General features: G+C 40.4%; 1 protein-coding gene and 1 long non-coding RNA gene across 8 annotated transcripts in view; one reads left to right on the forward strand and one right to left on the reverse strand.

The window, feature by feature from the left end:
• The window catches only part of MTMR2 (myotubularin related protein 2), a 114,992-nt gene extending 110,276 nt beyond the window's left edge, over positions 1 to 4,716 (reverse strand). For 2 of the 7 annotated variants that reach the window (XM_006050568.4, XR_006640103.1), the window contains exon 1: positions 4,434 to 4,713. In XM_006050568.4, the coding sequence (XP_006050630.1) occupies positions 4,434 to 4,513 (80 nt within the window). In that variant the 5' untranslated portion in view covers positions 4,514 to 4,713. Of the gene's footprint in view, positions 1 to 4,433 lie in introns of all 7 variants that reach the window. The other 5 variants (XM_006050570.4, XM_044929784.2, XM_025266983.3 and 2 more) reach the window with 3 other exon arrangements.
• The window catches only part of LOC112579522, a 29,959-nt gene continuing 16,041 nt past the window's right edge, over positions 4,115 to 18,032 (forward strand). Inside the window, exon 1 of the long non-coding RNA XR_006545427.2 lies at positions 4,115 to 4,231. This is a non-coding gene — a long non-coding RNA (uncharacterized LOC112579522). The remainder of the gene's footprint in view (positions 4,232 to 18,032) is intronic.

Genomic DNA, 18,032 nt, shown 5'->3' on the forward strand with positions numbered 1-18,032 from the left:
TGGCCAGGCAGCTCTGTCCATGGGATTCTCCAGGCAAGAACACTGCTATGCCCTCCTCCAGGGGATCTTCCTGACCCAGACATTGAACCTGCGTCTCCTGCGGCTCCTGCATTGCCAGCAGAATATTTACTGATGAGCCACCAAGGAAGCCCCTTCAGGCTATAAGTATCATCAAAATTCATAGAAACAGAAATCCACGATCTGCTGTTTTCAAATGATGATAATTTTAAGGAAGACATGCAATTCAAAAATGTAATTAGCTGGAGCTACTTTTTTGATTATATTATGTGCACCTCCTCTTTGATTGTTTTAATCTAAGTTAAATGTAAATATAAGATGTTCATAAATGCTAATGAATTTATACGCTAGAAATCAACTGATAACCAAAAATAATCTAAGACAAACAAATGGTGCCCAGAGAAATCAGAAAATGAGGATATATCAGATGAAAGAAATACAGATTAAATAACTGACAAACTAAATTTGAGAGAAAGAGACCAAAGTAATCAAGACAGATGGAAAATCCAGTAGGCTAAAGAAACTATGTTGTGAAGACAGAGGAGTGGGCACAGAAAAGATAATGCGGACAATAAAAATGCCCAGGGTGTCAAGAGGCTTCACACAAGGGCACCCGTCAGCTTGAACCTGAACTTGTGACTTTACAGGCCACATTTCACTTTGGAAAACCTTTTAATTCTTTGAGTAGAAACAACAAATAAGACAAGTGTTGAACATTCAGTCAACATTTCTTTATTCAATCATCTACTGGGTGCCTCTCTGGCACTAGATTTATTAGCATGAATTGTGCACAGTAAAAAATAATCAAAGAAACCCACTTAAGCAGTACATACTCTAACAGAGTACAAACTGAAAGATGGAAAAAAAACAGACTAAGAAGCCAGATGATTATCAATACAGTGTTAAATTCTGCTGTATAACTTCTACAGTTCTGAAGCTCAGGTCTACCCTAGCTACCGTATCCAGCCCACAGTATTGTTTTATCAGTAGTTTGACCACAAAAATCAGAGCGAGGCCATCTGGAATACAGTCAGAAAATCAGTGTGCTGAAATGAATTTTTTCACAACTCTCTCTCTCGGTGGGGCAGGACATGTGTGATGAATGGACAACAGCAGGATATACAAGAGCCGCTGAACAGTTCACTCAAGTAAGCAATACCAAGCAGGACTCACCAAAGAAAATTACCTTAAGCATGCAAGATGACATAATGGCTAATCAGCTGTAGCTGATAGAAACTACTATCTGAATATCATATTAAGAATGAAATTGCTCTTCAGTGAACAAAGATACCAGGCATATCATGGCCTACAAGGCAAAGCTAGAAGCAACAGCAATTCTGAGCTGACTACAAATTTATAGATATACATAGACTGTGAATATATAGATATTAAAACTCAACATATGTTTAGTGTGAACCACAGATCCCGCAAGAGCCAATCACTCAACCTAAATAGAGTGTGTCATCTTCCAAAAAACAATGGGCAACCACATGGGTTATGGTACTATTTTACAGATTTATATTTTTCCTACTTCCCAGAAGAGTATAAAACATTTTACAAACTAACACATTTAAACATAATATTTAAGCTGGCTCCATCTAATAGTAGGAGTATTTGAAGGAATTAAAGATGAATATATTTCCAACTTCAGTTATAAATTTGACTGAAGACTTTTTGCCAAATTGAAGATGCAGCTACATAATTTCCATTTTGAAACAAATAGAAAACATAAGCAAAGGTTTCCTTGAAACTAAACTCAGCAGAAATTTGGTAATCTAGTGTGCAAATCACAATCTGTAATACACTGAGTAGAATTATTAACTATTATTTTGCAGGAGATATCAAAGTAATTTCACAAGGCAATTTTCCTAACTGAAAATAAGAAAACGAGAATTTTCTACTTGTATAAAATGAAAGTAGAACTACAATTTAAGAATGAGATTTCTGCAAAAGACTGAGAGAATACAGTTCAAACACCAATATTTCACTTAATCATAGGATAATAACAGTAATAAACTTAATGTGGGTAGTTACCTAACATTGCTGTTGTAACCATAGTTGTCCACCCTCCCTCTGTATTAGAATCACCTGTGATTGACTGTTACCCTAAATTAAATTTTTTTTGGGGGGGGGGATTTAAAATGTTTCCTTTAAATTAAATTTAAAATTAAGCTTTCTAACAAGTGTCTACAATCCAGCTATCCTATAATGTTGATTAAAGAGAGTGCCACAAATAGGTGTAATGATTCACAAAATAAGATATGAAAGAATTTAGCAGGATGAATTCTATAGACAATCAATAAACGTTATTTTTCTACTTTCCCAGAGAACAGGAATGAAAACTGGCATTTTCCTGTGAAAGTAGAGCCAGACTTATAATTTTGTCTGGAGAGGATGAAGCCAACGAACTCCAGTCAAAATTCAAGGAATTCTTAACTTTCCCATATTCAAATGTAACCTAATGCTTCATTAAGAAGTTAAAATATATACATATAAACTTTGAAGTTGTTGGGCTTCTTCTTTTAGTAAATAAATGTGCTTAACTGGCAAAACTAACCTAGTTATGTGATATAAACATTTAGTGTAATTTCAAAAATTCAAAACAAAGGTTATTATCATTAAGATACAGAACTGACAAATTTTTAAAGCTTAAAGGGACCTTACAGACGCTCTAGATCAACTCTCCCTTCCCCCTGCCTTATTTCAAAAGATGAGAAAATTACAGACTGGAGAGGTTAAATGAGACAGGCCAAATGACAAACTGAGCCTAGAACTACAGAGCCTGAGCCTCCTGACATCCAGTACTTTCTTTCTAACAAGACTATGCTGCCTCCTGTGGTTCCAAATCCTCCCTTGGATGAGATTATTTCAGTTGTCTCATTTGTTTTCTTTACAGTCTATCTATCCTGAGCCATAGTTGCCATTTGTAACTTTCCCATAAAATTGTAATTTTCCAATCTGTTTTCTGAATGATTTTACAGCTGAGTGTAAATCCCCCAGGCTTCTAAATTTCATTGCAGGCAGATTCTTTACCTTCCGAGCCACCAGGGAAGACCTAAATTTCAGAGCAATAAACCTAAAGAGCACCTGAAACAAACTCACACTACTGGTACATAATCAAATGCAAAATCACTCTCCAGCATAATTCAATCTACAAATTCAAAAAAAAAAAAAAATTTATTAAGCACCTCTGACAGGCAGGGTCTCTGTTAAACGATGGTGATATGAAAACCAATAAGATATGATCCTTGTCCTCAAGTAGCTTATAGTCTAGTAGAGAAGACAATTAAACCAACACTGTGTTTGTTAAAAACACTGTAAAAAGGGTGAGCAGGTTGCTATGAACACATTTAGGAAGAGAATCTAATAAAGAAAGGTGGGATCAGGTAATGACTGACTTCCCAATGAGGTCCTGAACAGCAACAGGAAAAAGAACGGCAGTATCACCCATATTCAGCAGAGTCCAAAACGAATTAAAAGAGAGCAACTCCAATTTATTCACGGGAAAAAAAAAGAAACATGTGCTAGTTTACAGCGGTTTAGTATCTAATAACTAATAACAACTAGACTTTTTCAAAGAAAAAGAACCTGATTTCAGTGTAGCAGTATAACAATACAGGTCTTCCATTATTTCTTAATAAAATTTAAATTACTATTTTGAAACAAAAGGAAAAAACTGCCTTTGAAACACGTCAAGTTAACATTCACGACAGCTCTGTGAAAAGCTGCATAGTAAAATCATCCTCAAAATTCCGGGGGCGGGGGGAACCCCAGCTGATACAAGATGGAAACCTGGAGAACCGGTAGGTAGCCCAGGAAGGACGAAAACTACCACTCATTACTCAGGAATAATAACGTTCAGCTGGAAGATTCACGGTGTGGGTACTCTTACTTACATTTTAAAGCAAAGTTGGGGGGAGGGAGGAAGATGAGAATGCAAGGAAACCGTAGAAGAAGTGAGTTGAAGTACGGGAAAGAGTGGAAAGGGTGGGCAAGAACCCAGAAACCGAAGACTGAAAGACGGATGGAAAAAAGACTGGAGAAGGGTCTCAGAAAAGAGTCGTCAAGAGAGAGAGGCAGGGAGGAGATGGGGGGAGGGGATAGAGTCGGGGAAGGGCTGTCCAAAAAATGAATTAAGAGGGAAATGAGAGATTAGAGGATGTAGTGGACTGAGGCGTTCTCGACCGCAGATAAAAACACCAGAATACAAAAGGTAAGGCCGATGAAGAACCGCAGAGTTGTAACCTCCTCTTTCCCAGCCTCTAACCCGCAGAGAGGAAGGAAGAAGAGGTTCCCAGCCAGAGGGAAGGAATTCCGGCGCAGCTTCCCAGTCCGGAGCCCGCGAGGTGGGGCACCGTCCAGCGGGTCCCGGGCCCCTCTTCATCCCCCTCGGACGCTCGGCGGGCCCCGGTTACCTGGACAGGGAGTCCACGCTGGGCGGCCGTGCTACTGCTGGCTGGGAGCCAAGGCTCTCGCAACTCGAGCTCTTCTCCATGGCGCGGCGCGGGGGCAGCCGGAGGAAAAGCCTGCGGCGACCTCCGCAGCTGCCCGGCGGGAGGAGCGGAGGGTGGGGTGCGACAGGCTTGGTCCGCGCTCAGGCCCGCGCCGGCCCGGCAGGGAGACCGGAAGCGGCCATGTTCCCCCAGCCTGCACCGCGCGCGGGCGCTGCCGGGAGCCGGAGGAGCCCGCGGCGCCGCCAGGGCGCCCGCCCTGGCGCGCCTCGCAGGCCGCCAACTCGCGCGGCCGCCGGGGGCCGGGGAGCGTGTGACGGCGCCTGAGGGCCGAGGCTCCTCTGAGGCCAGTGGGAGCCGGGGCTGCAGGGGGAGGGGCCGTCTTAAAAATAATAAAGGAAGCAGCGAGTACTACGGACGAGGGTCTGAAGACAAGGACCTTAAGGACGGGGACGATTGTGACGGGAATGGGGGGGTCGGGGGAGGACAGAATAATAAAAGATGTGGGCAAACCGTAGGATGAGAGGCAGAGGGACGTGGGGGATGAGGAAGGGAGGACGTGAACACAGGTTCGCGTAAAGGATGAGGCTGTGAGAGGTGAGATGGCGAAATACTCATCAGGTCAAGAGCTGAAAATGATTAAGTAATTGCTCATTAAATCATAGTGGATTCAAATCCTGCCTCTCTCAGTTATTTGCAGTGTAATCCAAGGCATGGAACATTAACTTTTTAATCTGTAAAACAGGAAAACCAGCTTCACAGACTAGATGAGTTAATACATGTTAAACACTTAAAACAATGCTTCATACATAGAAAGCCCTCATATGTAAGTAGTATTACTACCCTCTCCTTAAGGGTGGTTAGGATGAAATGGACTGGTGTGTATAAGGAGTTTTTAACACAGTTTCAAACATGATAGCTACAGGAGAGGAGGAGGTTGAGAAGGAAGAAGCGATTGGTATGGTAAGAGTAGTATGGAAAGTCTGGAGAAGGAAATGGCAACCCACTCCAGTGTTCTTGCCTGGAGAATCCCGGGGGCCGGGGAGCCTGGTGGGCTGCTGTCTATGGGGTCGCACAGAGTCGGACACGACTGAAGCGACTTAGCAGCAGCAGTATGGAAAGTATAAACCAGGTAGAGAAAAAAATGACTGCTCATCATTCTGTTTCCCTTGCACCCCCGGCCCAGCATTATAGAAAGGGCACTACAAAAAAAAAAAAAAAAAAAAAAAGCTGAAACTATCAGTCCTGCTGTAACTTGGATTAAACTCTGTGTGGTCTTGAAGTGTGTGAAGGGGAAAAATCACTTTGGCATTAATCCATTGTCCACCCCAAAAGGTATGAAAGAGGAATTGTTGAGGGAACTGTTAAATGTGCAAAAGATTAGATATGTATACAATTGGATGCAGTGGATATTGGATAGAAGGCAACGGTTTAGCAGTCTTTCCCTGCCCTCTCAAATTCCCCAACAAGGCAGGAAGGGAGTGTAAAGGGATAATCTGTGATAAGAGAACAGGAACTGGGTGAAGGGGAAGTGCTTCTGCTGGTAATTTTCTATTACAGAGGACAAAGGAAGGCCATAGAAAGGATATCATAAAGGAATTTCTCTGGTTGAGACTGAATCACAGTCACCTCATGTATGTGGTATAAAAATATGCAAAGATTATTTCTGTGAAAGAAATCAAGACAATGAGTAGTTTAAAAAAAGCTTCTTTGCTAGGATAAATAGAATTATGTTGATTTAAACTAGATGTAATTTACACTGACAATAACTGATGTCTTTAAGAAAGTCTCAGGGTATAGAAGCAGTGAAATATTAACTTACAAGTACATTCCTCAGAAGAGCAGCTAACCTAGTTGTGTTCCGTATAAGCTATAGTTCATTGTTGTTCAGTCACCAAGTCCTGTCCGACTCCGACACTAAGTCCAGTCCAAGCTGCGACCCCATGGTCTGCAGCTTGCCAGGCTTCTCTGTCCATCACTATGTCAAATTCATGTCTAGTGAGTCGGTGATGCTATCTAACCATCTCATCCTCTGCCACCTCCTCCTCTTGCCCTCAATATTTCCCAGCATCAGGGTCTTTTCTATTGAGTTGGCTCTTCACATCAGGTAGCCAAAGTATTGGAGCTTCAACTTCAGCGACTGTTCTTGCAATGAAAATTCAGGGTTGATTTCCTTTAGGATTGACTGATCTCCTTGCTGTCCAAGGGATTCTCAAGTGTCTTCTCCAGCACCACAATTGGAAAACATCAGTTTTTCAGTGCTCAGCCTTTTTGATCCACCTCTCACATCAGTACATGACTACTGGAAAAACCATAGCTTTGACTATATGGACCTTTGTTGGCAAAGTGGTGTCTCTGCTTTTTAATACACTGTCTAGGTTTGGCATAGCTTTTCTTCCAAGGAGCAAATGTCTTTTCATTTCATGGCTGTCGTCACCATCCACAGTGATTTTGGAGCCCAAGAAAATAAAATTTTCTACTGTTGTACTTATTACAATGAATGAATATGTATTGAAGCAAAAAGACTTGGCCTTTCTGTTCCATTCTCTAGCTTGGCAGGGACTGGATGGCAACGAATGTTTTTTATTTCTATAATCTGTAAAGAGAGCTTAACTGTACTTCTCTGATAGGCAAAGAGAACAGGTAGTCAGAAACAAGAATAAACATCTACAATGATTCATTAGGAAAAAAAAACTTGCTAATGCTTTTCCATCCCTACCTGTCATCCAAATTGTTGGCTCACTGTCACCTGGTATCCTGACATGGATTTTCCAATCTAAATTTGGTAAAATCCTTGGACGGGAGACCCTTGTACTTTCTACTACTCAGTTCATTTTTTCAGTTCAGTTCAGTCACTCAGTTGTGTCCAACTCTTTGCGACCCCATGGGCTGCAGCACACCAGGCTTCCCTGTCTATCACCAGTTCCCGGAGCTGCTCAAACTAATGTCCACTGAGTCGGTGATGCCATCCAACCATCTCATCCTCTGTCGTCCCCTTCTCCTCCTGCCCTCAATCTTTCCCAGCATCAGGGTCTTTTCAAATGAGTCAGTTCTTCGCATCAGGTAGCCAAACTATTGGAGTTTCAGCTTCAGCATCAGCATCTGAATATTCCAATGAATATTCAGAACTGATTTCCTTTAGGATGGACTGGTTGGATCTCCTTGCAGTCCAAGGGATTCTCAAGAGTCTTTTCCAACACCATAATTCAAAAGCATCATTAGTGCTCAGTTTTCTTTATAGTCCACCTCTCACATCCATACATGATTACTGGAAAAACCATAGCTTTGACTTGATGGACTTTTTTTGGCCAAGTAATTTTTAGTAAAGCTCATTTTTAGCACTATGTTAGTAGAGCACTTGAAACCATCTATGTAATAATGCCGCAATTTGTATTGCGGTCTATTTAGTGATTAATAAAGAACAATAATGTTAAGTGTAGAGACTTTGGAACCAGACAAATTTGAATTGGAATCCTGATTCTGTCACTTGGTGGTTGTGCTGCTGGTTTATTCGCTAAGTCCTGTCCAACCTTGCGACCCCGTGGACTGTAGCCCTCCAGGCTCCTCTGTCCATAGAATTCTGCAGGCAAGAATACTGGAGTGGGTGGCCATTTCCTTCTCCAGGGGATCTTCCCAACCCAGGAATTGAACCAAGGTCTCCTACATTGCAGGCAGATTCTTTACCATCTGAGCTATGAGGGAAGCCCCCGATTCTGTCACTTATTTGCTCTATAATTTTGATTAAGGTACTTTGCCTAGACTCAGTTTTCTCATTTCTAAAATAGGAATAAAAATACCCATGTAATAGCTTGTTTTCCTGTACACAGTCGGTTGCACAGCAGGGTCAGTAAATGGGTATATTGCTATTATTTGTTGTTCCTATGAACTTACTGCTTTACTTTTAACTTAAATAGTAATATAGTAACTTCTCAGAGTGAGCAACAAAGAATACTTTCATCTCAGCTGAAAGTTACATTAGCACTGATTTTTTTCTGACATGTTAATTACTGTGTCATATAACCCCCCTCAAAAATCAACTTGATTAGGACTTTCTACACCTCAGTTTCATCATCTTTTAAAACAACATTTTAGCCTATCTCAGGTTCGTTCAGGAACCATCACTATAATCAAATAACAGTCTAGGCTCATCTCTCCTATTAAACGGTTACCTTGAGACCTTCCCAAAAGTTATTTACTTATTTGAAATTTAGGCCAGTGCTTTTCAAATTACCTGTGAGAATCACCTGTGTTTTGCTTTCAATTTCCAAGCCATCACCAACAATGGTGTAAATATAAGAAATATAAGAAAAATTCATTACTTGTAAAATATGAGAAAAATTATAATAAATATGAACTATATTCATTAAAATATAAGAAAAATTAATTACTAGAAAAATGAAATTTAAGAATAGCCAAAGGCATGTAAAATACAATCCAGGTTTTTTTCTTATATTTAATGAGCATAAAAGTTACTCCATAAAAGTTGCATGAAAGGTTCTAAACACATATTCCCAGTTCTGTCCTCATTGTGGACAGGCAGCAAAAACCATATACAGGCACTGGTTGGTGGACAGCAATCTGAATAGCACTGATTTGGGTCTATAGGTTTGTGCCATCAGCTTAAATCAGAATAAAGTATCTTGACATAGTAAAATTAAAATGGTAGCTTATGACAAGTAGAGAGATAGTTCTCCTGAAACATTTGCTAAAATGCATAATCCTTGGAAAGATCAAGTATGTATAAATCTTCTAATTAGCTATTTCTATCTAAAAACTTAGTTTTTTAATTATTTTGATTTAAAGAGTTCCACTTCTAGTATGGAGGAATAGTAAGCTCCTAACAGACTGACCATAAATTAAATGAAAGTAAAAGATGCTTACTAATTGGAAGGAAAGTTATGACCAACCTAGACAGCATATTAAAAAACAGAGACATTCTTTGTCAACAAAGATCCATCTAGTCAAGGCTATGGTTTTTCCAGTGGTCATGTATGGATGTGAGCGTTGGACCGTAAAGAAAGCTGAGCACCGAAGAATTGATGCTTTAGAACTGTGGTGTTGGAGAAGACTCTCGAGAGTCCCTTGGACTCCAAGGAAATCCAACCAGCCCATCCTAAAGGAGATCAGTCCTGGGTGTTCATTGGAAGGACTGATGTTGAAGCTGAAACTCCAATACTGTGGCTACCTGATGCGAAGAGCTGACTCATTTGAAATGACCCTGATGCTGGGAAAGATTGAAGGCAGGAGGAGAACGGGATGATAGAGGATGAGACGGTTGGATGGCATCACCGACTCGATGGACATGGGTTTGGGTGGACTCCAGGAGTTGGTGATGGACAGGGAGGCCTGGTATGCTGTGGTTCATGGGGTCACAAAGAGTTGGACACGACTGAGCGACTGAACTGAACTGAACAGACTGACCTTTCCACAGATAAAAACTATAAACTCTAGACAAAATACAAAAAAGAATTAAACAAGCAAAAACTACCCAAGGGTTTAAGAGAGTGAACAGAAACAGGCAAAGTCAAAATATGGAGTAAATTACCTACACAGAGTAAATTTCCAATTTTTGATAGCTTTAACCTATGGGTAGACCAAAATTGTGGTTCAATACAGGGTGGAAAATACTATCATAGATAGTCCACTATCTTTCTGGCCTGAGAAGCCCAGGGTAGCTAGAGAATGAGACAGGAATTCCAAAAGAGAGAACCAGAGAGGGGAACGCTATACAAATACAGATATGCAGTTTCACTCCTGGATGTATAGCCAAAAGAAACAAAAACAGTAATTCAAAAAGATACATGCACCGCAGTGTTCACAGTAGCATTACTTATAATTACCAAGATACAGAAGCAACCTAAGAGTCCATAATCAGATATGAATAAAGAATATGAGATACAGAATACTACTCACCTGTGAAAAAGATGAGATTTTGCAATTTGCCGCAACATGAGTGGACTTGGAGAACCTTATGCTAAGTGAAATAAGACAGAGAAAGATAAGCACTGTATGATATCACTTTTATGTGAAATATGACTAGTGAATAAGGCAATAAAAGCAGACTAACAGACTCAGAGAACAAACAAGGTTGGTTATCAGTGAATGGGGTAGGGGAAAAGGCGGGGGGGGGGGCAGTTATGAGATTATATGAAATTGTGTAAATTTCTGAAAAGTGTGAAGCACTGTAGAATGTAGAGTCTTTCATTCAATTAAAAAAAAATTTAACACCAAAAAACCCTATTTTGATTTGAATAACATAAAGGCAGAATGTAAGTAGCTCAGATAAAAGAACCAAAAATAGAATATCCTACTACTCGTCCAGGTAAAAGAACTGAGCAAGACCTGAGTTGTTACTACAAGCAAAACAAAATTTCCAGTTTGTTTCAAAGTTAATTTCTTGCTTTTAAAAAAAAAAAAAGAAGAAGAAGAAGAGGAAGCATGACTGCTTTGCAGAGAAATAAAATAATCCAGAGACTCCAAAGCAATGTTCATAAATGCCAAAGACAAATTGGAATTTCTTGACATTAAACCTATGAAGAAAGTGGGACCGAGTCTCAGTGGCTTCCCCAGTGGCACAGAGGTAAAGAATCCCCCTGTCAATGCAGGAGATGTGGGTTTGAGCCCTGGCTTGGAAAGATCCCCTGGAGAAGGCATTGGCTATCCACTCCAATATTCTTGCCTGGAGAATCCCATGGACACAGGAGCCTAGCGGGCTACAGTCCGTGGGGTTGCAAAGAATAGGACACTAGTGACTGACACTTTCACAGTTTTTATGGATCAGGAGTCTTGGCAAGATTTCACTGGGTATTCTGCTCAGGATCTCACTAAATTGAAATCAAAATGTTAACCAGATTTTCTTCTCACCTGAAGGCTTGACTGGGACAATCTGCTTACCAGCTAATTGAGATTATTGCAAAATACATGTACTTTTGCCATGTAATGCCATCTTTCACAGGAGTGAAATCTCACAACATTCACAAATCTGGCCATACTCCGGGCGAGGGAGTTTACAAGATCTGTACACCAGTGTTAAGAATCTTGTAGTTGATCTTAGAATTCTGTCCATTTAGTGTCCATTGGTCCAAATTTTTTTTTAAAAATTTAATTGCGCAAGAGTCAGGAAATGGATATTGGGGATAATTAAAATGGTCTGAGAGCAGTCTTAACTTCCACTTTGGTGAGACCATTGTTATGGCCCCTGTGAAATTGTTCATCTCTTGAGTGTTAATACCTCTAGGCCACCTAAGCACAAAAAGGAGATGGAAGCAAACATTATTCAAATAGATAGGTATGACAGCGAGTGAAGCCACTCTCACTTCTATGCCTTGAGTTACACACCCATGAATGTCAATGAGGGAAAGTGCGCCATATATTGGAAGCTGTCTCAGAGGATGTGTTGTATTCTATACGAAAGAACATCAATCTTATAGTTCCCTGGACAGTGTCATAACTGAGTCTTCACTATTCACTATTCTATAATAATGCTATGCTATGCTATGCTAAGTCGCTTCAGTCATGTCCAACTCTGTGTGACCCCATAGATGGCAGGCCACCAGGCTCCGTCGTCCCTGGGATTCTCCAGGCAAGAATACTGGAGTGGGTTGCCATTTCCTTCTCCAGTGCATGAAAGAGAAAAGTGAAAGTGAAGTCGCTTAGTCGTGTCCGACTCTTAGCGACCCCATGGACTGCAGCCTACCAGGCTCCTCCGTCCATGGGATTTTCCAGGCAAGAGTACTGGTGTGGGGTGCCATTGCCTTCTCCAATTCTATAATAATAATACCAGCTTATTCTGGATGACAGGACATGGTCATACCCATGAATCTAATGGAAATTACACATTGTCCCACTTTAACTGTAAAATGAGTCCATTATTCAAATGCAGTGTTATGTGGGATGGTAGCGAATAAAGCATTTGTTAATTCTGAGGAAGTTGGTGCTGGGCAAAAGCATGACAGACAGAGAAAATAAAATTAAGCATCCAGATTAAACAGATTGGGCTTCCCAGGTGGCACAATGGTAATGAATCCACCTGCCAATGCAGGAGATGGAGGTTCGATCCCTGGGTTGGGAAGATCCCTTGGAGGAGGAACTGGAAACCCACTCCAGTATTCTTGCCTGGGAAATCCATGGACAGGGGAGCCTGGCAGGCTACACAGTCCATGGGGTCACAAAAGAGTCCATGGGATGGCAAAATAGTTGGACTCAACTTAGCAACTAAATAATAACAACAACTAGGCAGACTAAGTGTTAATATCTGTTCTTCTGAAGACAAATTGTTGCCACTTCATAATGGCTATGAGTAATGTAGACAGTTTATACTAGGTGACCAGTTGCTCCCTTACAGGTATGATATACCATATTGAAAACTCAACATTAATCTTTGCTATTAGCTGGTTAGGCACTCTGCAGTAGAGGTCACTAGGTAAGCTTTGTTCAAAAATAAAGTCCATATTGTTCAGTCCATCTTCAACTTAGATTCCTGCTGTATTTGTTTATAAACTCATTGAACAAGTAAATTTGCTAAGAAAAGAAAGTTCTCACTGATAGCCACAAAGTCGGTCATCTTGTAGACCTAAACAGACATTTCTCCAAAGAAGACATACAGATGGCTAATAAACACATGAAAAAATGCTCAGCATCCCTTATTATTAGAGAAATGCAAATCAAAACTACAATGAGGCATCACCTCACGTGGATCAGAATAGCCATCATCAGAAAATCTACAAACGATAAATGCTGGAGAGGGTGTGGAGTAAAGGGAAACTTCTTGCACTTTTGGTGGGAATGTAAATTTATACAGCCCCTATGAAGAACAGTATGGAGATTTCTTTAAAAACTAGGAATCCTACCATATGACCCAGCAATCTCATTACTGGGCATACACCCTGAGAAAATCATAGTTTGTACCCCAGTGTTCATTGCAGCACTATTTACAATAACCAGGACATGGGAGAAACCTAGATGTCCATCGACAGATGAATGGATAAAGAAGTTGTGGTACATATATTGTTGTTCTTTAGTCACTAAGCTGTGTCTGACTCTTTGCGACCCCATGGACTGCAGCATGCCAGGCTTCCCTGTCCTTCACTATATACAATGGAATATTACACAGCCATAAAAATGAATGAATTTGAGTCACTTCTAGTGAGGTGGATGAATCTAGAGTCTGTTATACAGAGTGAAGTAAGTCAAAAAGAGAAAAACAAATATCATATATTAACACACATGTATATGGAATCTAGAAAAATAGTACTGATGAACATATTTGTAGGGCAGCGGTGGAGACACCGGCATGGAGAACAGACTTGTGGACACAGTGGGGAAGGAGACAGTGGGACAAATTGAGAGAGTAGCTTGGAAACATACGTCATCATATGCAAAATAGATAGCCGGTGGGAATATGCTTTGTGATGCATGGAAATCAACCAGGTGCTCTGTGACAACCTAGAGGGGTGCAATGGAAGGTTCAAGAGGGAGGGAACATATGTATTCCTACGGCTGATTCATGTTAATGTGTGGCAGAAACCAACACAACACTGTAAAGCAATTATCCTTCAATTAAAAATGAATACATTTTAAAAATAGGTCATCTTGTCATTAGATCATTAGGGTCTCTTCCATAGTAGGTTCTTCTTGGTGGGCATTTGCATAGAATAAAAATTTTCACACTCTGGACCCATTCCAAGATGTCAATCTACAATTTCTTCCTAGGTTTCCTTGTTATCAATCCTCCAATCTGGTTTCTTCCCCTTACTTGAGTATTTGGCCAGTTTGACACTAACCATAAATTGACATAGAGCTAAAATTATGACCAGCTCTCCTTGTAAGCTAAGTGAACAACAAAAGAGAGCTCCCTACGATAGAGCAGAAACCACAGTAACATCTGAAAGTTGTTAAATATTATTTTGAGTAAAGAATAAAAGGCAGTAGAATAAATAGCTCAGAAAACACTGTACATGGTGTCAACAGAACTGCAGTGCAAATGTAAAATGTGTATCTGTGTCTTTCAAGACAAGTAGTTCTGGATAGCAGAGGTTGGTACAGCACGGTCAGTAAACTATACTTCAATTAAAAAATAAAAGACAAGTGTATCCGTAAATGTAAATATTTTGCAAAATCAGTCAAAAAGAATAGCAAAAAGTTGAAATGCAATGACAAATATGGCAGATCATATTTTCCAAATATTGTGGCAGAAATAAACCTATCCCACTCCTCCCCCTTCTTACAATGTGATGTTAATACTTCTCCATCAAGAGAGGCAGGCTACATTCTCTCCTTTTAAATCTAGATGAGATTATGACTACCAAAATAAGTGACGTTTTGTGACTTCTGAGCTAAGTCATGAAAAATATGGTTTCCACCTGACTTTCGCTCTCAAGATACTTGCCCTTGAAACCGAACCAGTTGGGGAAGTCACATGGAGATGCTCCAGCTGTTAGCCAACATTGATGGCTTAAGTTCTAGCCAGGATCTTGCATCAACTGCAAGATATGTGAGTGAATAAGCATTCAACTGATTCCAGCCCCCAGCCATTAAGTCTCTGTTAGCCTTTGAGTTATTCAGTTATAGTGAAAGAGAAAAAAGTTATGCCATCTGTGCCCTGTTGAAAATATGGAAAATATGTGATCATAACAAAAGGTCATTATGTCATTTAATTTGGGGATTATTTTGCTCCATAGCCACAGAGTGCCAGAAAGATAAATGTCTAAAACTGAACTTTATTGGACTGGCACTCAATTATTCCATAGTCCACAATATGTTGTCTATTATGGTGAGTTAACAAATAGAAGCATGAAGGAATCAAAGATTGTATGTCATTTTCAAGCTCACAATACAGATTAAGTTTTTATTGTTATTATTTAAAGAGCAATTATTATATAGTTGTGATATATAATAAATAAGATGCATTCAGAACACTGGGACAGATAACTAGCTTCATGTAGGATTATCAGGGCAACTTGCTGCTGCTGCTGTTAAGTTGCTTCAGTTGTGTCTGACTCTGTGCAACCCCATAGACAGCAGCCCACCAGGCTCCCCTGTCTCTGACATTCTCCAGGCAAGAACACTGGAGTGGGTTGCCATTTCCTTCTCTAATGCATGAAAGTGAAAAGTGAAAGTGAAGTCACTCAGTCGTTTCCAACTCTTTGTGACCCCATGGGCTGCAGCCCACCAGACTCCTCCGTCCATGGGATTTTCCAGGCAAGAGTACTGGAGTGGGTTGCCATTGCCTTATCCACAGGGCAACTTGAGGTAATATTTTACTAAATTATTCAACATTTTTGAGAAGTAAGACTCAATACTGAGAAGACTGCAGTGAAATAAGTAAATTCATATATGACTGAGAACACTGAAAACTGAAGAAATCCTGTTAGTAATATGGCAAGACATGGCAAAATCCATAAAGATATTCACACCAATTTATGCAGTAATTCTACTACTAAGGATTTGCCAATTAAATGAGAGAGGGGGAGGGAGGGAGGGAGGGAGGGAGAGAGAATGAAACTGTTCATTGCAGCAATATCTTTAGAAAGAAACAATAGAAGTGTCCAAGAATAGGGGAGAAATAAGGTACAGTACATCTAAATAGTAGATTATAGCCACTCAAGCAATAATTAAGAGGGACTTCCCTGATGGTCCAGTGGCTGAGACTCCACACTCCCAATGCAAAGGGCCCGAGATCGATCCCTGCTCATGGAACTAGATTCCACATGCCACAGTTAAGACTCAGTGCAGCCAAATAAATATTTAATAATAATAATAATTAAGAAAAACTACTTAGAACCATGAAAATATGTTTATGGTATTAAGAGAAAGAATATTTGTTCAGTTGCTAAGTCACTTCTGACACTTTGACCCCATGGACTGCAGCATGCGAGGTTTCCCTGTCCTTCACCATCTCCTGGAGTTTGCTCAAACTCATGTCCATTGATTTCGTGATGCCATCCAACCATCATCTCATTCTCTGTCACCCCCTTCTTCTCCTGCCTTCAGTCTTTCCCAGCGTCAGGGTCTTTTCCAATGAGTTGGCTCTTCACATCAGGTGGCCAAAGTATAAATACCCCTTTTTTACAATTACATAATATACATGCATTTCATTACTGATGCAATGGACATGAACTTGGGCAAACTCCTGGAGATGGTGGGGGACAGGGAGGCCTGGTGTGCTGCAGTCCACAGGGTTGCGAAGAGTCAGACACTACTTGAGAGACTGAACACAAATATACATATATATAGTCTTATGGATTAGAGCTAGACAAGAAGATATTGCAAAGTACGATGAAGACTAGAGTGCCATCCAAAACCAAACTTATGTAGGTGTGAGGATTAATTGTATGGTAAAAGTGATTTCAAGTCAGTGGAGAATGAATGGCTTTTCAAAAAATGGTGCTAATACAATTGGTTATCCGTTGTGGGAAACATTAAAAAGATAGATAATAGATAGATACATATATATTTAATCAATCAAAACTCTCTTTTTATATATGATATGAGGTAGAAACTAGCTATATATCTTCTTACAAAGAACAGTAAAAACAGTAGTACTAGAAGAAAATACAAAAGACTGTTTTTAGAATTTTTGGTAGGAAAGACCTTAAGCGAGACAGAAAAACAGAAACCAAAAATGGAAAGACTAACAGATTTAAATATGTAAACATATGAAACTTCTTTCTGGTGAGTGATACTGTAAACAAAAATAAAAGTGACGATCTGGAATAAAATATTTGCTATGTATAAAATAAAAAGGAGAAATATGGTAATAATATATGGAGTGTCTATAAATTATGGGAAAGGCAACAATTCAGCAGGAAAATGGACAGAGAACAAAAAAGCATATTTGATGAAAAAAGTACGATTAGCCAATAACATATCTTGCCTGGAGAATCCTGTGGACGGAGGAGCCTGGTGGGCTGCTGTCCATGGGGTCGCACAGAGTTAGACGCGACTGAAGCGACTTAGCATGCATGCATGCATGCATTGGAGAAGGAAATGTCAACCCACTCCAATATTCTTGCCTGGAGAATCCCAAGGACAGAGGAGCCTGGTGGGTTGCCGTATATGGGGTCTCACAGAGTCAGACACTACTGAAGCAACTTAGCAGCAGCAGCAGCCGCAGAAGCATATACATTGAAATATGCAACACCTCATGGATAATAGGGTAAATGACAACGAAAGTAGCAACGACTTTTTCACTCATTGAATAGGCAAAAATGAACTTATTGATAATAAGAATTGATGCTTTTGAACTGTGGTGTTGGAGAACTCTTGAGAGTCCCTTGGACTGCAAGGAGATCCAACCAGTCCATTCTGAAGGAGATCAGCCCTGGGATTTCTTTGGAAGGAATGATGCTAAAGCTGAAACTCCAGTACTTTGGCCACCTCATGTGAAGAGTTGACTCATTGGAAAAGACTCTGATGCTGGGAGGGATTGGGGGCAGGAAGAGAAGGGGAAGACAGAGGATGAGATGGCTGGATGGCATCACTGACTCAATGGACGTGAGTCTGAGTGAACTCCGGGAGTTGGTGATGGACAGGGAGGCCCGGCGTGCCGCGATTCATGAGGTC

Source organism: Bubalus bubalis, chromosome 16 (genome assembly GCF_019923935.1).
Source record: "Bubalus bubalis isolate 160015118507 breed Murrah chromosome 16, NDDB_SH_1, whole genome shotgun sequence".
Classification (NCBI taxonomy): domain Eukaryota; kingdom Metazoa; phylum Chordata; class Mammalia; order Artiodactyla; family Bovidae; genus Bubalus; species Bubalus bubalis.